This window comes from Mugil cephalus, chromosome 8, assembly GCF_022458985.1.
Source record: "Mugil cephalus isolate CIBA_MC_2020 chromosome 8, CIBA_Mcephalus_1.1, whole genome shotgun sequence".
Lineage (NCBI taxonomy): Eukaryota > Metazoa > Chordata > Actinopteri > Mugiliformes > Mugilidae > Mugil > Mugil cephalus.
The window spans coordinates 5,590,538-5,614,212 of NC_061777.1; the positions used below are offsets into that span (position 1 = coordinate 5,590,538).

General features: G+C 43.4%; 2 protein-coding genes across 6 annotated transcripts in view; one reads left to right on the top strand and one right to left on the bottom strand.

Annotated features, from left to right (window-relative positions):
• Positions 1–14,018, top strand: part of rusc2 (RUN and SH3 domain containing 2) — a 34,044-nt gene extending 20,026 nt beyond the window's left edge. Inside the window, exons 4-13 of one of the 5 annotated variants that reach the window (XM_047591255.1) lie at positions 2,804–3,502; positions 4,604–4,819; positions 5,002–5,178; positions 7,371–7,447; positions 8,184–8,358; positions 8,736–8,841; positions 9,376–9,422; positions 9,512–10,535; positions 10,624–10,797; positions 11,564–14,018. In XM_047591255.1, the coding sequence (XP_047447211.1) occupies positions 2,804–3,502; positions 4,604–4,819; positions 5,002–5,178; positions 7,371–7,447; positions 8,184–8,358; positions 8,736–8,841; positions 9,376–9,422; positions 9,512–10,535; positions 10,624–10,797; positions 11,564–11,771 (2,903 nt within the window). In that variant the 3' untranslated portion in view covers positions 11,772–14,018. The remainder of the gene's footprint in view (positions 1–2,803; positions 3,503–4,603; positions 4,820–5,001; positions 5,179–7,370; positions 7,448–8,183; positions 8,359–8,735; positions 8,842–9,375; positions 9,423–9,511; positions 10,536–10,623; positions 10,798–11,563) is intronic. The other 4 variants (XM_047591256.1, XM_047591257.1, XM_047591258.1 and 1 more) reach the window with 4 other exon arrangements.
• A 6,550-nt stretch (positions 14,019–20,568) lies between these two features.
• LOC125011706 (C-C motif chemokine 19-like) lies at positions 20,569–23,068 on the bottom strand. Its single transcript, XM_047590965.1, has 4 exons — positions 22,906–23,068; positions 21,902–22,025; positions 21,694–21,805; positions 20,569–20,850 (listed from the first exon to the last, which is right to left on the bottom strand). The coding sequence occupies exons 1-4, from the start codon at positions 22,967–22,969 to the stop codon at positions 20,818–20,820; spliced, it is 333 nt and encodes a 110-aa protein (XP_047446921.1). The 5' UTR covers positions 22,970–23,068; the 3' UTR covers positions 20,569–20,817.
• Between the last annotated feature and the right edge of the window lie 607 nt (positions 23,069–23,675).

Sequence of the window (23,675 nt, forward strand, 5' to 3'; positions counted from 1 at the left end):
TCACACGCAGAAACTAATTTAAATGTTGGAAAAAGATGTCGTAATGCTGTCTAGAGTATACTACCCGTCCACATATCATGGGACTGCCTTGCTCCTCATTTCTCTGGGACAATTTAAGAAAGAAGTGGGCTCGGCCTCCATTATACTTAACTTTAAGTCTTAATATACACTGATCAGGCATAACATTACGACCACCTACAGATACTTCATCAGTTTGGGAATTTAGAGGCCAGGTCAACACCTTGTGCAGTTCTTCATGTTTTTTGTGTGTCTGTGTCGTGCTGCACCTGCTGGCTACTGACATCAAAGTTTCCCAGCAGAACATTGTATCGTGACAAGATGGTCAGTTGTTATTTGCTTCTCCTGTCAGTCAGTACGTTTACATGCACGTGAAAAAGCAAATTATTGCCTTAATCCGACTTTAACTGGACAACTTAAGTGCATGTAAACACTTTACTCCACAAAAACATCCACGAAAGCCGGTCACATAATAAAAGAAGGCAAACAGAGCTGGTGGAAGAACCACCTGAGAGACAGCGCCATCTATCTTCATGCCGGTCTGCCACATGAACAACTCTGTCTTTTCCATTGCATGTAAACTGGGACAAGGAGCGCATTCAGAAAGTCGATTAAGCTGAGAGGGGTTTAAATGTTGTGGCCGACTGGTGTAAAATAGTCAGTAGCAAGGAGAAATTAGCTGCAGATTCCCAAAACCACGTTTTGCACTGATCTGTAAACATGTTGATTTCTGAAATTTAAGCCCCAGTAGCTGATGCTCGGTGCAGAATTATTCATCTCTATGCTGACAACCGAGCTCACTGTCAAAACCCGTCTCAGCAGGTTTCTGTCTCTCTGCCTGGATAAATACACACATGCATGCTTGGAATTCCTTTGGAATAAGACCACGGATAGTTCAGAGTGAGTGCACCAGGAAAGGAATGTCCCAGGAAGTCTTAGCTGTCCCTTTTATAGCTGAAACACAGTTTACAGCTCCAAAAAACCACGTCAGAAACATTTATAAAATGTCACATCACAGGAATGTAACTCAAGGACCGAATGACGATGGTTAACACTGATTCTGCAGCTATGCATCTATAAATACGCAACACGAACTCTGCTAAAATGTTTTAATCATTTTTATAAGTCGGCGTTTACTGTTTAAAAAAACAAAAAAACAGGTTTCCAACATTAAATTAGTTATGATTTGTAATACTAGTATTTGGCCGAAGTATTTCTCATCAAAAACTGTTGCTAACCAATGGATTAATCATTAATTAAGCAAATAAACTGCAGTCCTAGTGAAACCCTGATTATAATAGAGGTCTATACAATAATACTTTGTCTCTGAGAAAGTGTTTCTGAGTGGACAGGTTTTATTTCTTTCCCCCTTCAGGTGCTTGAACAAAAAAAGCACTTCCCTGCCCTGTTGACTGAAGATGAATCACGGCTGTAAATTGAGCTCGGGAGCAGCACTGTAAACGGGTTGTACTCGACGTCTTTAGAGCCTCCAGTTGTTGCTCGAACACAGTGATTCTTTTAGAGAGTAAAAGGAATATCGATGAAGAGATTTGAGAAAATGGGTCATCTCGTGCCGCACCAACTGTACATCAGATACATCTTGATTTTCTAACTGTGCACCCTTAAAGGCTGTAATGAGAGGCCATGCAGCAGCAGCAGCAGCAGCTCACTTTATATTTATTATTCATCAGGCCTCTCCTCAGTCAGCTGTGCTGCTTCGCTGCTGCGTTCCTCCTTGAAATCCTTTGGGAGGCAGCTTGCTCACTAATGATGCTAACATGAAGCACCAGCTCTGAAGGAGAGGCCTCGACTGTCTGACACAAAGCGGAGAGCTCAAGAGGAAGATGGCAGACGAGGAGGAGGAGGAGGTGGGGAGGGACGGAGAGGGAGATGGAGAGGGGGGAGAAAAAAAAAGAAAGAGACAGAAAATGTGTGTTTATTTTCCCCATCGCCTGCAAACAGCTCAGTCCTTCCTCCCCCTCCATGACTCCATCATGTTCTGCTGCGTCCTGGTGTCTCCCCCCTGTGGCGGAGAGACATCACTGCACTCTGCTAAAAGTTGCAACAGCAGGGCGGCCTTAGGGCGACAAACAGCTTGCGCAACACCGCTGACGTCACACATGCTCCTGTCTGTCATAAATTGACTCTAGAAACGCACACACACACACACACACACACACACTCACATACATAGATAGTGACTGAGTGAAGAAGTAGCCTTCTCTTCGTCGGTGTCTCTCCTGACGCGGTGCCTTCAGGTCTCTAGTCTTTGTGCCTGTTGTTTTTGTGTGTGTGTGTTAATGTGGATGTGAACGTGTTTGTCGGTATGTGTGTGTGTATGTGTGTTTGCGCACGTGGACCAGAGCAGAGTCGGTGTCTCGGTGTCGTGGCTGTGTGTGATAAGAGCTGTGTAGCTTTATGACTGGGCAGTTTTCTGTTACTCTTTGTTTTCAGGAAACGGTCGTGACCTTCGTGTTTCTGCAGTTTGAAACGATTCACTCTGACATTTTACAGACACTTTTTGCACTTTATTGGCTGCACGGTTTATAGCTTAAATCCAAACATGGCTGGTAAAAGATGTTGTTTGTGATAAGCATTTAAAATATTATAACATACGGTGCACATGCATGAAAGCAATACAACCTACTGAAACAGGCTTCCATAAATCGTCATTTTTACAGGTTTTAATTTACATTTCTGTTAGACTGTGAGGTTGAGAGTTATTTCTAATAATGCATTATTTGTTTCTCTCCATGTGACTCCTCCCTCTGTTCTCCTCATCCAGGTGGTCTCTCCAGTTCCTCGGACGGCCGCCCGGCAGTGGTCCGCTACAGCAAGGACCAGCGGCCCACCACCCTCCCCATCCAGCCCTTCACCTTCCACCACCAGTTCACCTCCAAACCAGCCCAGCCCAAGCCCCTGCTGCCCCTGCTCACAGGCTACGTGTCTGGGATGCAGGCCCGCTCCAGCTCGGGCTCCGGGTCGGGCTCCGGGTCTGGCTCGGGCTCCGGCGGCCCCGTCGGGGAGGCGGCGGGCGACGACCCGGCCGAAAACGCGCACAGGTTCCAGGGTTCTCTCGTCACGGCGGCTCCTCCTCCTCCTCCCGGATCGGTTCGGCCTTCGCCTCTCGGGAGCTACTCTCCGGTCCGGCTCCAGGGGGCGCCCAGCTCCGGGACGTGCTCCACCTGCACGCCCAGCCCTCAGCCCGCACACAGCCTCTCCTGCCCGCTGTCAGCAGGCGCCGGCGTCCTGCGCACACCACCCACGCCTAAACAAGGCGGAGGGTCAGCGGCGTTGCCCCCGACTCCTCCGCCTCCGTCGCTGGGGGCGAAGAGAGGGAAGGTGCCGCCGGTTCTGCCACCAGTGCAGGGACAGTGCATCCACCACGGAGCGCTTCACACCGACACTCTGAGCACGCTGGGCTGTCTGGACTCTGGGAAGCACGTGGACGGAAGCAAAGGATCTGGAGCCAGGACGCATCATGGTAGGTTTCAGAATAAAAGTCTGGTTTGTTCTTGGTCTCATGAGAAAATGTGTTTGCTGCTCAGGTTTTTTTTTTTTTTTTTTAGTCTATTCTCATCTATAAAGATGAACACAGACACAAGCTTTCCTTTGAAGAGAGCACCACAGTGTTTTCATCGTTCATCTTTAATCACATCGAGTTTATTGCACGCTTTACTCTGAATATAAAAACTCACAGTGCCAGTATTCACCGGCTGCTGGATTCCACATGAGATTTCAAACTCTTCCAGCTTTCTTGTGAATTTGTGACTGTAGCCATCTTTCCTGTTTTGTCCTTTTAATTTCCCCTTGACTATACTTTACATTTATTGCAACTATTAGCTTGTTTGTAGCAGATGAACAAAGCCTCCAGGTTTATCTTATAGACTGTATAAAGGTGGACACTTCCCCCTTTTTAATTAATACTAAGCTTTACCTTACAAGGAAATGTTGGATTACTGATTTTTAATCTTTTTCTTACAGCCTTACAGAGCAGTTGGCATGGCAACTGGTAGTCGTTGTTATGTCACATCCTGTTTCTGTAGTGTCAAATAACTAAATTAAATAAAACTTCTATCTACCTATATTAACTACCTAAAATTACTGAAGCCATTGTTGTTAAAAAAAAAAAAAAAAAAAAAAATTGATGTATTTTTTTAGTGTTTTTGTCCAAGTCCCATCCACTAACATGGAGGGGGCGGAGCTTATGACCTATACTGCAGCCAGCCACTAGGGGAGCTCTACCCCATCTTTACACAGTCTGTTATGTACACATGAAACACAGAGAAGCTTTACACCTGATTTAGATACATTAACTAGTTCTGTGTGACTCAGTGTACTTTTAAAAAGAAGCTTCTGTACATTCTTACTGTTCTCTTTTTCTCTTTCTTCTCTCTCTTCATGCATGGACTTATATCTTCTCCTGTAATCCGTCCTCTTTCCATGCACCCTTCTTCCACTGCTTTTTCTCCATCCATCCATCCATCCATCCATCCATACTCGTCAAACCACACTTCAACCTCTAACCCCATCTCCATCGTCCCTCCCCTCCCCCTCCACCGTAACACCTGCCCTCCCCCAACAGCGCACCACCTCTCTCCTCAGGCTCTCAAGTGGAAGGAGTACCGTCGTCGAAACCCCCTGGGTGTGGAGAGGGTCTCGGGGGCCCACTCCTCTGCAGGATCAGGCCCCCTCTCTGGTAACATGGAACCCAGAAGGGGTGGGGGACCACGACCTGCCAGGCGCAATGTGTTTGATTTCCCTTCGGCCCACTCCGGCCACTCGCTCGGACGGCTACATGGTGCTCACGATTCAGTTGGCAGAGATTAAATGCATGCAGGATAATAGCATGAAGATTTACTTTTGACATAGTTATAGGTTCAAATGCCTCCAGCTCCTCAGATGGTGGCACTTTACTGAACATATCTCACGTGACCGCGTGTAACTAATTTGTAAAATGTGTTTCCGTTGCATGTGTCTCAGCAGTGGGCCAGTCGGTTAAGATGCAGCAGAGCTACAGCGACTTCTTGCCGGACTACTTCTCGCTCACGGAGAGGCCTCCAGAGGAGTTCTGCCTCTCCCCCGACGCTTCCACGTCCTCCTCCTCCTCCTGCTCTTCCTCACAGTCCCACGTCTCTGTTGACCTGGTCCAGAAGAGAGGTGTGTGGAAATGCATGACAGAGAATTTAATGGCTACAGGCTAAACAACCACGTTTACAAGATGGATTTCAGAATGTAGGGATTTTACAGTTCCTACAAATAAAACCTGAAAATCTGAATCAAACATAAACCTCTAGATATGTACCGAGTTCATTTTAACTATAAGCAGGTTGTTATAAGTATCAATAGTGTTGAATATTTTTGCAGTTTTGTTGATTTTTAAACTATTATGTCACAGATTTGTTTAACTCCAAGCAACAACAAGCAAATACTGAGAAGGGTTTATTGTCCCTCTGCACTTTTCCACCACCATCCAGCCAAATGTCATATAGTTAACAGAACAACATGAATAATTATGAATAATAACAATAAGATTGGATTATTATTATTATCTTTTTTTAATTTCTGGGTCGTCACTTACAAAAACAAATGCACCTCCAGCAATTTCTTCCTCATAATTTGACCCGTTTTTGAGCAGAAAACACATAAAAAGGAGCATAAAAAGGAGTTGTACATCATGATTTAGTTACATATGTAGAAGCAGAAGGATAAATGTGCTGAACATACTGTAATCTTCTTAAGGGACACAGCATTACTAGAAAGAAGCAAAAATATTCTTATATTCACTCAAAACATCTTGTATTGAGAAAAAAAAATCTGCCAATTGCTTGACAGAAATTCTTAAAATAAGCACAAAGTTCTCATCTCTGGACAAAAATCTTTTTTGCTTTCTTGAAATTCCTTTTTTGCAGTGTGTATTATGAGTCTCGGAAGCTCCAAGTGTCACGTTTACAGTGGTAAATGGTGATTTAGGGCTCAAAGGGGAGGCAGGAGTAGGAATGTAAAGCTACATTTAATTAAAAAAAAATAAAAAATAGGGAACAAAAGGCAGGGAAGGCAGAGTTATCTAAACAGACAAATCCAAAAGAAACTGGTGAAGACCAAAGACGAACCACAAATAAACATCCAAAGAGGTAACGGCACAGAGGGACATATAATGGAAAACTGACGGAGAATAAAGGGAAATGCAAACCAAATGCATGGTTTGGATGGGTTAACGAGACACAGGTGAAACTAATGAGGGCGGAGCAACACAAGCGTAAACCAATCAAAGTGGGACAAACACAGGCAATAAAGACAAGGAACAACACATGGGCCTAATCCCAGTCTGACCCCTCACGGACGCACTGATTTAGAGGTGCATTTGCAGGTTATTAGTCAGAATAACCGAAATCTAAATATATATATATTACTTATTGCACATTTCATACCCATGTTTCAATGGGTTGTTTTTTTTGCAGCCACTTCAACACAGCTGCAACTTCACACTGAATGCATTGATTATTTTGAAATGACCTCTTGACTGTCTTGGATAAAGTGATCGGTCTATTAGTCTGTTCCTCACACGCCTTGTCAACGCTGTAAGTAGCTTCTAAATCAAAACTCCCAGAGTAGTCGGCGTCAACAGCATGTCGTTGTCAAGGTAACGTCACATGAAAGGGGCTAAGCGCTGTTCTATTTCTATTAATAGGATCTGGAGCCTTTTCACTTACAGCTGACGTCACTTAAGTCAGTGAGGGTTCAGGGCTCGAGTCTTTAGGGGGTGGATTGGAATTGGGCCATGGAAAAAGCAGACAGGGTCACAGAAAACACTCAAAATTTAAAAGGACCTGCGCTTTCTAGTTCACTGCTGCTTTACAGACAGAATCAGGCAGCGTTGTTCTCAAAAGGCATTGACAAACACAGTTATCCATATCCTTCACTACTAAATCATCACATCATAGTTATCATACACATGCACTATCCAAGAAGCACAGTTTAAATGTAATGTCAAAGCAAAGCTGAGTAGTTTTGGGTTTTTGTTTTCTCGTAACTTTACTGAGATTTTGGCATCACTACGTTTTTACCAGCAGCTCTTGATTGCACAATTAGTTCCTGCTTTTGTGAATCTAACCAAAAGACAGTGAAATACACATTAATATTTGGCTATATTTAAATATTAATGTCTTCCGCTTCCCTGCAGAGAATAAGAGAAAAAAAACTAATTGAAACTAGTGAGGATAAGCGGTAGTAGAAGATGAGATGAGATAAAGAAAAGGAGGAACTTACACTAGGAAACACTTATTACAGAGACTCTATTATGCAGCTAAAAGGTTTTTTGACATAACTCTTGGTTCCTTGTCTCCCTTCAGGTTTAGTGAAAGCTGTGAACACAGCGGTGGATCTGATTGTCGCACACTTTGGCACAAGCAGAGACCCGGATGTAAAGGTAAGGCTGGGTGACTTAGACAGACGTTAATGATCCACGAGGGAAATAGCTCGGACAAAGTAGCTTAGTTGCACATAAAAACACTCGTAAAAAAAAAAACCCAAGTAAGAAGAATGATAAAATAAAATAAGATTAAGAATAAAACATGACATGCAATAAAAATAAAAAATAAAAGCAGATAAGCAAATTGAATTGAGATAAAAGGAGAAATGTTGGTCAAATGGAGTTAGTTTTGAATCTGGATCTGAAGCATGTCAGAGGTGACAATGTTTAGAAATCATACTAGATTTGAACAAACAGCTTAAAAATAATAAATAAAAATAACAAATTATGTCAAATGCTTTTTAGGTGCAGTACATAGAGTAGCCAGCAGGGGGCAATGAGAAATTTACTTAATCCAGCAGATGGACCTTTTCAAAGTCTTTTTCAGTGCAGAATGATGCTCGTTTGTAAATTATGCTTCTATATAGAATAAAATAGATGCTAAAGCGGTCAGAATGCAAACAATAACAATGTGTAGTTTCAGATATTGGTTTGGTTTCTTTAGACTTCTACTTGATTTAACTGGCTTCAGGCAGTCATTGAATTTACACATGCTCCGAATCAATCTAATCCATAGACTTGGTTTAACTTCTTCTTCTTCTTTAGCTTGAACACACTCTCAGGTAAAGGTTATTCATTCTTTCATGCCACTTTTATTTAACCTCTTAATATCTCTTGTCTGTGACTGTACCAGGCTAAGCTGGGGAACAGCTGGGTGAGTCCCAACGTGGGCCACCTCATCCTGAAGTACCTGTGTCCGGCCCTACGCGACGTGCTGCAGGACGGTCTGAAGGCGTACGTGCTGGACCTGATCATCGGCCAGCGGCGTTGTCAGCCCTGGAGCCTCGTGGAGGCCTCCACACAGCTGGGTGAGAGGAGTATTTATGGTTCTGTGATTTGTGTTTGACTAGTATTTGCCCAAAGTGACACACTCACAAGTGCAATGAATTGGAAATGGATCATTTGAATTAACATTGTTTTTTTACTCAATTCGTCTAATGAATTAGATATTTCTCAGTGAAATATGTAGAATATTGCAATATATCACAATATCATAATATCGCAGTAATGTATCGTATCGTGACTCGGGTATCGTGATACGTATCGTATCGTGAGGTCCTTGCCAATACCCACCCCTTATTGATTGGGCAGTAGAGGATGAATAGTAGCCGTGAGGTCGTCTGATTTATGACACAGTGACGTCATAAGACAGTGAAGTCATGTTTTCATTCTCGTCCTACGTCAGGCCCGTCCACGCGTGTCCTCCACAGCTTGTTCTCAAAAGTGAGCCAGTACTCGGAGCTCACGAGCCACAGCATGAGACTGAACGCCTTCATCTTCGGGCTGCTCAAGTGAGTCATTTCCCTTTATTTATCCCTGTTTTCACTGTTTCGTCCGTGTCAGTGTTAAAACAAGCAAATAAAAATAAAACCTGCAAATATATTCAAGATAGTTTTGTGTAACGTGCAGACTTCTTGTTGCCCTCCTTTGCTGGAGGGCTGGAGAATATCTTCCTCTGTTAATATTTCATGATTAAAAACACGTGTATGTTTGTGCACATACTGTTACATACACTGATCAGCCGTAACATTAAAACCACTGTCAGGTGAAGTAAGTAACATTGAATCATCTTGTGACAGTTCAATGTTCTGCTGGGAAACGTTTGGACCTGGTATTCATTCATGTGGATGTTGCTTAGACATGTAGCACCCACCTATTAGGAAGGTGGTCATAATGTTATGCCTGATCAGTGTATGTTGAGGTTTAAACACCCACTGTCTCACAAACGTAAAAGGTTTCTAAGCTGAACCACGTATTGTTTTGTGTATTTGAGTTTATTGTTTAAAGTTAAAATTAAAGATATGTATATTATTTCTGTATTTCAGCCTCAAATCTTTGGAGTTCTGGTTCAATCACCTCTACACACATGAAGGTAAGAAACTATGATAACTTATAGTCTGCGTCTGAGACTGTGAGCAGGAGCATTTATAAACCTTCCTCTGTTCGTCTGTTTTGGCTCAGATATCATAGCGACACACTACAGCCCGTGGGGTTTCCTCCCCCTGTCCCAAGGGGCCTGCCAGCATCTCTTTGAGGAGCTCCTCCTCCTCCTGCAGCCCCTCTCCCTCCTCCCCTTCGACCTGGACCTCCTGTTCGAACCGCACCTCCTCCAAAAGGGGCAGGAGCATCTGCGTCGCAAGGAGCAGCTGTGCTCCGCTGGGCAGAGCGCCGACCAGTCGAGCCGCTCCACCTTCCAGCTCATGAGGGGGCTGAGCGTCACCGTCGGCGAAATGGTCCGGGACTCCGGCGCGGAGGCGAAGAAGGAGAGGACGGGGCTGAGGAGGGAGGGGACGTGGCCGAGGATGGAAGGGGCCAGGTCGAGAAGACTGGGGACGTCAGCTGAGAGCATGGCGGCCGGGCCCGTTGGCAGGGCGACGCTGATGGAGGCGGGGTTCGCCAATCTGTGGAAGGAGAGGGGGATGGAAGGGCAGAGAATGAAAGGCGTGGGTCAAGAGAGCAGCGCAGAGGGAGAGGATGCACATGAGAAGGACAGGAGGAAGGACAAGGCTCCTTCAGGGGAGGGGCGCCAGCGGCAGGACAGACAGGCCGGCTGGTGGTTTCAGCTCATGCAGTCCTCCCAGGTCTACATCGACCAATCGGCAGAGGGGTCAAAGTTCGTCAGGACCGAGAAGAGGAAGAAGTCGTCAGAGAGGCGACAGAACCAGCTGCCGCCCACGAGGGAAGGAGTGGTGGAAGGGGCCGAGTCGAGCCAAGAGGGGGAGGGCAAAAAAAAAAGGAGTGGCGCCGGCTCAGCTGGCCCCAAGGGACGGCCCTCCTGGATGGGCAGCCCCCCGGAGTCCGTCCTCAGCCACGAGAAAGAGGCCACTCCTCTGGAGGCCGCCGAGGCCGGAGCCCAAGCTGCAGCCCAGGAGGAAAGCCCCTCCCACGGGCAGAGTTTGCGCTGGGGGAGGCTCTTTGGCTCCAGCGTGGGTTCTCCTTCCAGAGCGGAGGCGGCTGAACAGAAAGGAAAAGTCCAAAAGACAAGGTGAGAAAAGTTGATTCGTATTCGACGTCATTCAGACATCGTCCTCATCCTTAAAGGTTAAAAACGATCTTCTGTTTTTCTTCCTCAGGCCTCCGTCCGGCTGGCTCGGTTTGGATCGGTCTGTTCTCGACCTCGTAGCTCAGACCATCGGAGGAGGCAGCGCGAAGAAGACGGAGAATCCTCCAACACCGACTCAGACCCAAACCACCGCACACCCACCACCGCCGACCCAAACAACTGAAGCCAAACAGTTATCTCAGTGGTGAGCGTCGCATGTCGACAAATACACGATCAGCCACAACATTATGACCACTGACGGGTGACGTTAATGACATTGGGCATCTTGTGATAATTCAGTGTTCTGCTGGGAAGCTTTCAGATCTGACCTTTGTGTGGATGTTACTTAGACATGTACTTCTGTACTTCACCTCAAAAGATGCAGACTGGTCAACGTACATACTGTAAACGCATACACCGATCAGCCACAACATTAAAACCACTGAAAAGAGAAGTAAATAACCATCTTGTGACAATTGAATTTTCTGCTGGGAAATGTTGGACCCGGCTTTCGTTGTGGATGTTACTTAGACATGTAGCATCCACCTACACCAAACCAGACACCACCAATTCATAGCAAGGATGCAGCCTGACACAGGCCCACACACAAATACACTTTGGGAACAACTAAAAAAACATGAAGAACAGATCCAAACCCATAGGACCTATAGAACCCCAATAACAGCATCCTAAGAGGACACCTTCAGGACCCGTGTCCAGGTGGTCATAATCTTATGCCTGATCGGTGTATAGTGGCACTGAAAGCCTCCAAAACTTTTTTTTTTTTTAAGATCAGCTTGGACATGTTTGAAGTCAGTTTACAACGTTAAATGAGGGTCAGTGTAAAATTAGCCTAACATTGGTCTTCATTAGCCATGAAAGGGACCTTTTGATTTGATGGATTAATGAGTCTCTTATCTGAACCACTGCACAACACAGCAGCTCACCTTCTCCGTTTGTTGTCCCCTCAGCGAAGTGCGAGCGCTGTGCCACCACATAGCCACCGAGCCCGGCCAGCTGAGCTTCAACAAGGGCGACGTCCTGCGGGTCCTGAGCAAGGCCGATCCCGACTGGCTGCTGTGCTCCCTGGGCTCCACCGAGGGCTTGGTCCCCATCATCTACGTCACCCTCAAAGGCATGGAGGACAGCCAGGATGTCAGCGGACTCTGGAAGTACTGAGCAGAGGGCGAGGACCTCACCCAACAGATGAAAGCCGTCTGCTCCGAAGACGGAGGCTGCCACACGTCTGCTGGTGTTGGCTGTACATTGGGAGTATTTCTAAAGGAAAAAATAAAAAAAGAGACACCGAGGGAAGCATGCAGGCTCAACCACAAACGCACATCTGCTCCAGAGCATGCACACATCCAAAAACCAAAAGACCTGACGAGAAAAACCAAACCCAAAGACTGTCACACGCTTCTCTTTCTCTGTTTATGTGCGAAGCTGCTGTCCTACGAGCTTAACCACGCGACCATCCATCTCTACTTTGGACAAAACGACGAGGGGGGTGACGCGCGGTAGTTCACAATATGATAAACTATACCATGCCTGGCTGCACTTTGCTGTACTCTCTGTGCCACTCTTAAAACACAGTGCTCAGACTCTCCCCTCAGTCCCTGGACAGGTTCATTTCCTGTTGCTTAACTAGTGCTGATCAATCCTTTCATTCATAGAGAAGCCAGTGAAACTTAAGATTTACGGTGATTGATCTCCATATTATTATGATTGATATTATTAAAATTACGAGACGCTGAATGATTGAACATCCACTGACACAAACACCAATCCGTTCCCTCCTCTGTCTTATCTGGTCACTGTCCATCAAAGCCTGACTGTTGGGTAATAATCTTTTATTCCTTCCTTCCTGAGAAGGCAAAGCCAGGATGAATCGGTGGCGCATGTAACTTTGCATAAACGTTTCCCCGCGTGCCACCTGCTAAAGTTTAATCTCTTCCAAGAAGACTTGACGCCATTTACGTTTAAATTAAATCTGTACTGCAAACGCATGCACCGATCAGCCACAACATTAAAACCACTGAAAGAGGAGGAGTGAATAACACTGATCATGCTGGGAAACTTTTGGATCTGGTATTCGTGGTGGATGTTACTTAGACACGTAGCAGCCACCTGGACCAGACCAGACACCAAAACGTTATAGCAAGGACGCAGCCTGACACAGGCACACACACAAAAACACTACTAAAAATCCCAACCCACAGGACCTAAACACTAACAACATCCTAACAGGACAGACCCGTGTCCATGTGGTCATAATCTTAGGCCTGATCGGTGTATGTGGCTTACAGGTATGATGAGTTCTGTTTATTTATTGGCCTCTTTAGCTGGGGTAAAAAAAAAAATCAGGACGAGGATGGTTCCCTTCGCCAGGAAATTCTCCGAATTAGTTTCACGTTCTGCTTTCAGAAAGATCTCAGTATGCCTTAAAGTGCTGGAGGGAGGAACAGGCCGTCACCACAGCCGACATCACAGCTTATATTTTAAATATTCTACGACACGTCACAGCGGACGCAAAGATGCTCGTTTGAGTTGTAAGAAAGCTACGGGGAAATAAAGACGCGTGGTGATATTTTTGGATGTTTAAAGGGAAACCCCAGCACGTACGGCTTCGCGGGCGTCCGTGCCGTTACGTACCCGCGACCCGTCAAGCCCCGGGTGTAAAAATGTGGCCTTAGGTTCAGACTGCTGACAATTCCAGCTGTATGTATTACACCTGGATAGAAGTTAACGTGTATACAGATGCCCTCTCCAGATATCACACACGATGAAGTGGTAAAGGTAATGTACATTTATTAAATACATGAATGCTTGTGTATTTTTTCGAAAGCCTAAACAGAAAACTAGTTTTTCTTTTGTTGCTTTGTTGTACAGTTTTATTTTTAGCATTTGATTCTCATTGAAAACTGTAAATATATTTAAATCTTTCAGCGGTTCATTTCTGCCATAGAGTTATATGTACGAATGTTATTAATGATTTTGTCGGTGCATTATTTCCCGTTTTAATCCAGAGAGCAAGTATAAGCTTCAGTTCCAATGCTAACTAACCTGCTGACTGTAATACGAGTTACCTGTGGTAGTAGAAGGGTTTCGATCCTCCCCGGTTGGTTTGCTGTTCATCGACATCCCGCTCAGAGTTCACGTACGGACATGAACACATCGTAGTGGTTAAACCAGAGAGTCGTGCATCAAGATGCTACGCTCGGCGTAAGAAAGAAAGAAAGAAAGGAGAGAAGGAAAAGAAGGATGGTTCTCTCTGTTCTCTGTTTTTCCTGGCTGCCTCCTGCCTGTAAATACCTTCAGCATCAGTGGCACCGCTCTTCTCTCTGTGTCCAGGCTATATGATGTGTACGTATGACATTATCAAACTACTATGGATGTTAAATAACAAAGTGCTCATGTGGTCACGAACTCGCACGGCTCCTTGTGTCTTTTGTTCTCAATACACTCCACTTGTAGTCAACTGCACATTAGTGGACATAAGATTTAGGAATATTATTATTGAGTCTACAGTTGAACTTTTTTTTATGTTTTAATTTATGCAACACTTTAGCTATTTCACTGCTTTTATTGTTTGTGCAAAGCCGGATATTTACACAGCTGCCTCTCACAGTCTGGTGTTTGATATTATACAGGGTGCATATCAGAGAGGTGGTCAGATTTAAGTTGTTCTGCAGTTCAAAGTTGAGAGGAGGCGCTCCTGCCACAAGGTGGTGCTGTTGTTTTCGTATTTAGATTCAGAAAACTTTATTTGTCCCTTGGGGGGCTCATTTAAGGCTCATGTGAGCAGCAAGATCTGTTAAACAAGACACAAAAATACAACAATACACAGTATATGTAAAAAAAAAAAAATGGTTCTATACTAAAAAACTTTCCAAACCGTCTGTAATAATAAAGAGCAGACAGGGTAAATGCAAACAGGAGTCGCATGTATTATATATTTACTTGTTATTTTATCCATGTTATTGGATAATAACAGATGATAGATATGTAGCAAAAGGTGCATTAAAACAAGAAAACAAAAAGAAAACTACAGCAGAGAAGAGTCCTTAAGCTACATACTGATCTAAGGTAGAGTTTCTCAGTTCCGTTCCTCGCGACCCACTGCCCTGCATGTTTTTTATGTTTCCCTCCTCCACCACACCTGATTCAAATGAACGGGTCCTTATCAGGCCACTGCAGAGCTTGATGACGAGCTGATTATTTGAATCAGGTGTGGTGGAGGAGGGAAACATCGAAAACATGCAGGGCAGTGGGTCCCGAGGACCGGAATTAACAAACACTGATCTAAGGGAAGGACAGAGCATTCAGGTAAGACTCTGCTCCAAGGCCAAGATATAATGGTCTTGTATTTACACAGCTACTCAAAGCATTTTACAGTCTCAATGACACATCTATCCACTGGTTCACGTAACCAAACTCATTCTCACACCAGTGCTGAGCACCTTGAGCGACTCAGGCATGTGATCAAAGCCCCGGGGATGAAACTCTTGGACAACCTGCTCGAGCGACATCCCCACCTCAGTCCTTTCTATGAGAACGTACTCAAATCAAACCAGAGCCTTGTTCAACACTGGAAAAATTAACATAGTTGCTCCTCTGGGAGGTGCCATAAAGACTTTTTTGGCAATGTGTCCAGTGAGGCGTGGGTGATACACAAACTAAAAAAAAATAAAATAAAATAAAAATCGCAGCTGCCGCTAGTTCTGCTAATGTGGTGTGGTGGTTAGCATGACCGGGGCCTTTCTGTGTGGAGTTGGCACATTCTCCCTGTGGCTGCGTGGGTTCTCTCCCACTTCCTCCCGACTAAGCAAAGCAAAGACATTCTTGTTAGGTTCATCAGTGATTCTAAATTGGCCGTGGGAGTGATTATGAATGGTTGTCTGTCTCTCTGTGTGTTAGCCCTGAGATTATTATTAATCTCATCTCCATCTTTGTGGCAGTGCACCAACGAGCTTGCAACATTTTCCTTTTGACCTTCCGATACATTCATCCCCACTGCTGAGAAAAAAAAAAAGATGATCCCCAACGCAATTCAACTTTATTCATACAGCACCGACTGTTAAGACACATCCAAAACTACCTGATCTTACTCATTAATCTTATTTGAGTCATGTATTTGTATCTTATTTGAGTCACCTTCACGCGTTTTGACTATAGGGAAGTACTTCTTATGAAATTCCACTAAATGCTGGAGTCACATCTTCAGTGGAAATCTGTGAAGCTGGCAGCGTTCCCCTTTTTTTTTTGCAGGGCTTTGGTATAGACTAAAATATGACAGAAAATCAGTTCTTTTTTTTGAAACCACAATTTTAACATCGCGCAGAGGTCAAATAAATGACAGACAACTTTGTGCAGCTGAATTCAGGTGAGCTACACTGATCGGGCTGTTTTTGTGTGTGCGTGTGTCTGTGTCGGGCTGCATCCTGCTGGGGATGGATGCTGCCAGCAGAACACTGAATCGTCACAGGACGGTGAATGTTATTTCCTTCTTATGCCTATCAGTGGTCATAATGTTTTGGCTGATCGGTGTACCTCACCGTTATCATATTTCCTTCCTTAAAATTTGCTCCCATTTCCCATTCACCACTATCTTGAATGGATATTTAATACATATGGAGTTTATCTTGGCTTTGGAGACAAAACCCTCTGCCAAGTAAGCAGGGTGTGAAACATAATCCTCTTTTCATTTATTATGAATGTGTGGAGGAGGACGGAGCAGCCCTTTAACTTCTCGGATTAAAGATTACCATAAAGCCTTCCCCACACTTTCTCCAAATGTTACTTTCACTGTGCATTTATTAACCTGTGGAAACAGATTCCCTAAAGTCACCATCTGGGTAATTTTAGTCCTTTTTTAGTCCTTTTTTTTTGTCGTTGTTGTTTTTTTCATACACGACATACCTTGGTTTTAACCCACCCAGGTTTTAAGTTACAGTGAAAGTTGAGTTGTGCAAACTCACATTAGACGTCAACTGAGCGTCGACACAAAAGCTCAAGAAAACTGGATGTGCTGGATCTCTTATAACGCTCGGCCCACTTTTAATTTCCAACACAAATGGGGCCGAGGCTTCAGTCTGTCAGGGTGTAAACTGAGGACAAAGTTCAGCATCTCCAACCTGACAATCACGCTGTTTGTTTAATAAGCAGTGATTAAGTGTTGAGAAGATTACTTGGTGGCACACCTTGACGTGAATGTCTCAGATTGTGGAGGTCATTGAGGGTTCATTAGATATTTTAGAGAAGGTAGAGCCACGCATGAGGAAAAAAGAAATGAGAAAAGGTGGATTTCTTTTCATCATGCACATGTCGGAATACAATTTCGAGAACAAAGTTGACCTTCCAACCATGTGGTACCACCGAAGAAGAGTACAGACCCTTCATGGCCTACCTTACTGTGACATCAAGATGTTAGCTGGAGACGAACACTGTCAGTTCAACCATGAAAATGTCATCTTGCTGTATTTTTAGTGTCGAAACCAAAAAACAATAACTTTAAGTTTTATCACATACCAGCCACAGCCAATTGTAGACAACTTTGGTTTGGGTTTGGTGATTAAAAGAAAAGATCTTCAACAAGAGCACTCTTCATATCAGGTCAGATTAATATCTAATGCAGCTTCAGTCTGGATATAACTTCATGGGGTAGACTAAACTAAACTTAATCCTTATTTAGGGGGTTCTTGTTACATGTTAATGCTAATGCTAACCGCTAGCTAACGCAACGGTCGCTTCGTACTGCAGTTACTACGTTACCCTCCACAGTGTTTCCACTTAACTTCTTGTAATATCTTTGTTGGAGAGGCTTCACTTGATAAAGACAGACCAGACTATGTCCCCTCTGTGTCCTCCTTTGGTCAAATCATCATCAAATGTAGTCCCATATCAGTCAGAGTCAACTCTGACATCCTCCATCCATCGTCCACTCTTGCCAAAACAGTTCACTGAAATATGCTAACCGCCGTTTAGAGGCTATAGCGTTGTCTACATAGTTGTTGCATCCAGTTAAGCCCCGCCCCTCAAACAACGTCACATTGTTTACAAACCGTGAAGGGGTCTATAGGAGCTTAATTAGTAATTAAGGTTAACAATATAAAATTGTTTTGTGATTATTTTTTTTCCAGTTATTATTCTCCTGTTATTACATTCACCATGAATACAGTTTGTTTTTATTTCGACTTTTTTTTTTTCAAAACATTTTGACTTTTTTCTCCAAGTTCATGATAAAAAAAAAAATCTTCCTCCTCTCATTCATGCCCTAAAACTCTTCCTTACTAACGATACAAGACTCTGTGGTGCCACGTGGTGCTGCTTTCATCACTACTCTAAGCAGTCATCAGCTGAGGCTTGTGGGAAGCTTTGTGTGTCATAAACCGGAGTAAGAATAACATTTTGATCTTGTAATGATGCCAAATGACAAATCCTCCACAATGGGTTTCAACGCGGATGTCGGTGCCAGATTTTACAGCCTTCCATTTTATAGCTCGAAACCACACGCGTCAGTCTGCCAGTAGCGCCAGAGGTGAAGACAATGATGTACCACAAGTCTTCATGTCAGGATGTCCCTGCACAACATGAACACGTGCGCAAAATATTTCCAATTCATGCAACTGCTATTCAAGTGAAGACAAACGTTACCAATCTCAGAATATTTCTGCTTTTGTGCAAAATATTCTCTTTATCTTCACTTTATCTGCAACTTTCGTCACTTTGTTCTTGTATAGCGGTTATTTTGTTGTCTATTGTCTATTTTAATGTTCTTCGGTCACTGGTTTTCTTGACTTGGCTTAAATTTTCCTAATGGGGATCAATAAATTATCTTAAAATATTCAGTGGTTTATTTTTTTTAAAATGCAGTAAAATCACAGTATTTCTGTAAAGTGCTAATTCAGAGTTCGGTTCACTGGTTTTTAAATCTCCTCCAAGGACCAATCCACAGAACGTACCGGCAGTTCTACCGGATCATTAGTTTCAATGCAGAGAGAGCAGCAGCCTCTTCAAAATGAAACCATTGTGGAAGTGCCTTGAATTTAACTTTGGCCATAACGGGCGTGAGTTACAGCTGAGGTCAACAGCCGTCCAAATGTTTTGCATTAAAGTTGCGAGACGTTTCCAGTAACTTCTGCTCAGTCATCACTAATCTGCCCATTTCTCTGAAGAGAACCGTTTCAGTTTTGAGATGCTGGTGAGGTTTTCTTGTTGGAGGTCCCAGCACAACATTTCTATTTAACTGAGGTCAGGACTTTAACTTGTTCTTCCTTAACCGTCCTTTTGTGGAACAACTTGTGTTCTCAGGCTCGTTCTCTTTACTGTGTGACCCAGTTTCTCTTCAGATTCAATTCACAAACACACATCGTGACATTTTCTTTCAGAATTCACTCATCAGTCCATCAGTGCATTAACATGCAGAGCTTAATTAAGCTATGCTCAAAATTTAACTTTCTCACTACAGTCCTTGTCCCAGTTTACATGCAGCGTGAGAAAATCGAATAACTGATCTCCTCCTCCACACTAGGTGGCGATATGTGTCTTTTCAGCGGGTTAATACCACGGTATTACGTCCCGATTTCCGGTTGACCTATTAAGTGATATAATAAACAAGAGTCGTTCATGCGGTGGACCAGCATTTCAAACAACAACCAGACGGATAATGGTACATTTTTTAATCTCGTACGTAATGTTCGCGCTACTTCTGCTGCAGGTAAGATCCGCACTATCCCTCAGACGGTTCTTCTAGCGGCTCCGTTTCTCTTATTCTTCTTCTACGATCGGCTTTCTTGGACGTTTTTGTTCCGGGGTCACACGCCAGCGCAGCGGTTGTGGAGCATATGCACACGCATTGTCCGATTGAAAACTCCGATTCCAATCTGGGTGTCGCAACGGATAATGAGAACTCCGATTTTAATCAGAGTAACGTGTTTACATGCACTTAAGTTCTCCTGTTATAGTCCGATTAAGGCAATAATTAGTTTTTTTCACGTGCATGTAAACGTACTGATGATAAGACGTCCTGACCCCAGATGCAGCAAAACAGACCCCACACAAGAACATTACCACCCCCATGTTTCATGGACAGGATGAGGATGCTGATGCTGGAATACAGACATGAGCCTCTTATTAAAACTAAACTATCCCACTTTGTTCTCATCCGTCCACAAATAAGTTTTCCCACTCGTCTTCTGGTTTGTCCACGTGATGTTTATCAAACTGCACATGGGCAGAAATGTTGTTTTTGGATAGAGAGCGGTGTCTTTGTCCATCACACTCATCATGAAAGAGGCCTTTAGCTGCTTAGAAGTTCCCCTGGGTTTTTTTAGAGAAGACATTTCAGACTATTAAGAAGAGGTCTTTGTTGGTGGAGGGGAACAGTCGTGTGAAATGTCCTCTATTTGTTTTCAATCCGTCTGGTTTTATGAAGTCTTCAGGGAGGGGCTTTGTTTTCCAGATCAATGAGCAAAAACAACTCTATTTTGGAGCACCCCAGAAAGCTCCTTTGTGTGTTATGAAGATCAGACTGAGACGAATCCCTGATTTATTTTGACAACACAGGCACCGAATGACACCGCTGTCTCATTAGATTTATTGGAAACACTTCTGAGCAGATGGATCTATGTTTGCACCTCACTTGGTTGGTGACGCTGGCTCATTTTCCTGAATGCATGAATACCAAGTGTAAGATCTCTGGTTGATTTGTTTGATTGTGTTCTCTTTGTCTTCTTTCGAGACTCGTGTGAGGATGCTTTGAGTCATTTTTATGCAGAATTCTGAAGTAAGTCATGGGTTTTAATTGTATAAAACCTTAAAGTCAACAAGTATACATCCATCCACGGTTCATCCATCTTTCCTCATTGTTAAAAGTCTAATAGAGAGGATGACAGGTTAGTCCTGTCTTAGCGAAACCATCCAGAGACGAGTAGTTTTCATGTAAATGCGATGCAAAGATAAACAAACCAATCACAAATGCACTGATTGACCATTTATTCAGTTTCAGTTCCGACAGCGTAAAGTGACGAAGAATCACAAAGTTCAATCTTATCAACACATAAACACAGTTGTATAAAAAATATTTAGACTGAGATATTTATTTAGCTAGAGGAGGAATCACAGTAACTACATTTACATTCTTCATTTTGTCTTCAATTTGCTCGGCCTGAGTGTCTCCTTCTCCGCCACGCTCCACTTGCAGGTGGCAGGCACGGTCGCTGCTTCGTCACTCGGTATTCACACCTTCGCAGCGCCGGGACTGTGGAGACATAAACATTTAGAAACCAAAGTTAAGTCATCACTGCTTTAAACTTAACCTCTTGCCACAAAAAGTAGACTTTTCTAAAGGAATGGGGGGAAATAAATTCTCTGTGGTAATGCTGAGCCAAGATGGATGTAACGCACTATGGTCTGCAGATTAAGTAGTTTGAAATGTTCTATTCTATCATGTGTTGTCTCCAATTTTTGTTTTTTTAAAGTTATCAAACTAGGCTAGACTATTTATTGTTGTCAAATTCTATTATAACAGGATGGAAACACTCTTGCTCTTTTATTTAAGTCATTTGCTCTGGATGCTAGATCTTATTCGCCAACATGTCTCAAAAACATTAGAATATTACAAATTACTGCACCGCAAATACATGCACCTGTTACAATGCTGCAAGTGAGCAGCCGACATCAGACCTGGGATCAGTTCATGCTTTGGAATCGAACCAAAAGTCATGACTCAGAGCGGCTTCTGTGGTTTCACGTTTCACTGACTAACACTTAAGATCAGTGAGGCTTGAATGAGGCTCCCGCCGGTCACAAACATTTCAGGATTGTTTGAGCTACAACTAACTTAACTGAAACTAAATGTCAGAGTGATACTGGTGATTTCATTTCCTCTGTAAACTATTTTGCATAAATATTGCACGGTTCCTTTTTCATCAGGGCTGTTTCTCACAGATAAAACATGAAGAGGTCTAACAAGGAGCAGTGGAAGTGGACTTTTTTTTTGTGTCTTTTGCTGACTTCATGGTGGATTTAAATACCGCGCTAAACATATTTAACACTGTCCTTGTTTCACAGCGCAGGGCAGCAGAACAGAGCAAAGCTTCACCTTGCTGGAAGTCTTGCAGAATTTCTTCAGGTTGTTCACGTGGGCCTTCACCTTCAGGACCCACGGCTCTTGATTTGGAACGCAGAGTGTCCTCCCACGTCTGGTCACAAGGCTACAAGAACAAACAACATCAACATCCAGGTCAGGGCAACGCTTTGATCGCAGACACTCATAATCTTATAGTGGACTCTTTGCCACCTGGACTTACATCATGGCCTCCACAGAGCAGCCATGTCCGCTGGGCTGGTAGCGGTAGTCACCGATGTGAGCTGCTGCAACCTCTTTGTTTTTGATACTCAGGCAGCAGTCAGTGGGCATCTGCGCCAGTGTCACTGAAAGACAGAGAAGATCCGGTTTAATTCAGCGTAAAGTGTCCGAAACTGACGTAACTGTTCAACTTTTCCCTGACCGTTCTCAAAGTAGTAGTAGTAGTAGCAGCTATGGCTTGATTCCTGTAGTACTTGACAGCACTTATCTTTACAAAGTTTTTATATATGCAGAGAGTTTCATACTATGATCTAATGACTAAGATAAATTCTGAATTACCGCCAGATAGCAGGTGTTATAGCTGGCCAAGCCTTACAACAGCGGTACGAGATTACATTAGATCTATTTGAATGCGCTTTTATCTAAAGTTCCTTGGGTGCAGCTTTCGGCTTTGTAATTACCCTTATGTTTCGTTTTATTATCATTGCTCTTATCCTATTACTTGTTTTATTTTTGTTGTCACTTGACCGGGAATTTCTTTCGTTAACAATTAGCTCTGCATAATACAAAGCAGGCTGGAGGTGTAGGGGAATGCCGGCACCACACCTTGCAGGAGGGGTTAAAAAAAAAAAAATCCCAGTATTTATCTTGATTCTTTTCACTGATAAGTAATGCTCACATACTTAAGAAGTGATGTATCTTTAAATTATAATCTAATTGTTTTTACATATATCACACTTTACTTCTTATGTATACTTAATGATTTATTCCATTTGTAGCACCTGTTCCTGATCTGTCCAACCTGACTAGCAGGATAAATTCTTATTTGTAGGTCCTAGTAAACTAGAAGTAGATATCAGATAAACTGAGAGACCGCTGACGTTTTTTTTTTCCTGCTTCTTTCCTTTTGGACTCATTTCAAGCGGATGTGTTTGGATGAATTTCATCCTGTGATCTTTTTAAGCGTAGAAAGAAAGAAAAAATAAAGCGCCTGAAAATACTCACCGGTGCAGTAGCAGGTGACGACGAGGATGCAGAGGAAGAGCTTGACATCACACCACGAAGCCATGTCTGAGTTGAGGTCGTATGTCGGTTTCTCTGGACGCTGGTCGATGAGAGAGGATGCTCTTCCTTCAGCTGCCTTCTTGCTGCAGAGCAGAGTGAGGTGACTGCCCTGTGAGTTTGTCACTCTTTATATAGTGTGAAGAGAGTGTCCAGTGTTGGTTTCACTTTTCTTTTTCTCCTGGCCCCTCCTGTTTTAAAAGAAAAGGTTTTGTGTTTACTATGTGTTCTATGTCTTGTCGAAGCTCTTATTTCCCGGTACTTTTATGTCTTCTGTGCTTGGAATCAGATAACATCCAGTCACACTCCTCTAATGTGTGAACAAACATCAGAAGTCAGAGATTTAATCCACAGGTAACAGCAGGCGGCATGATCTTTATCACAAACTTTAAGGAGTACGAATACATGCACGGATCTTATCACAAAAAACGGAATGACTTGTTTTTTTTTTTTTTTAAATATTCAGACTTCTACTTGTCTCCTGATTTATTTGCTATTCAAGTGTCCCTTGTTGTATCCTATCATCTGGAAAAGTCATCTGTAGTTAGGAAAAAAAATGTTGCTATAGCAGGAATTCACATCCAGAGTAAAAGTTCAGACTCACTCCATTTATTTTCTCGATGAAGATTAGGATTCAGACTTCAGGGTCTTTAAAGAGGGGTTTGTTACATTTTCCAGCCTAATGACCATTTATTTTTATGCAGAAATGTAGA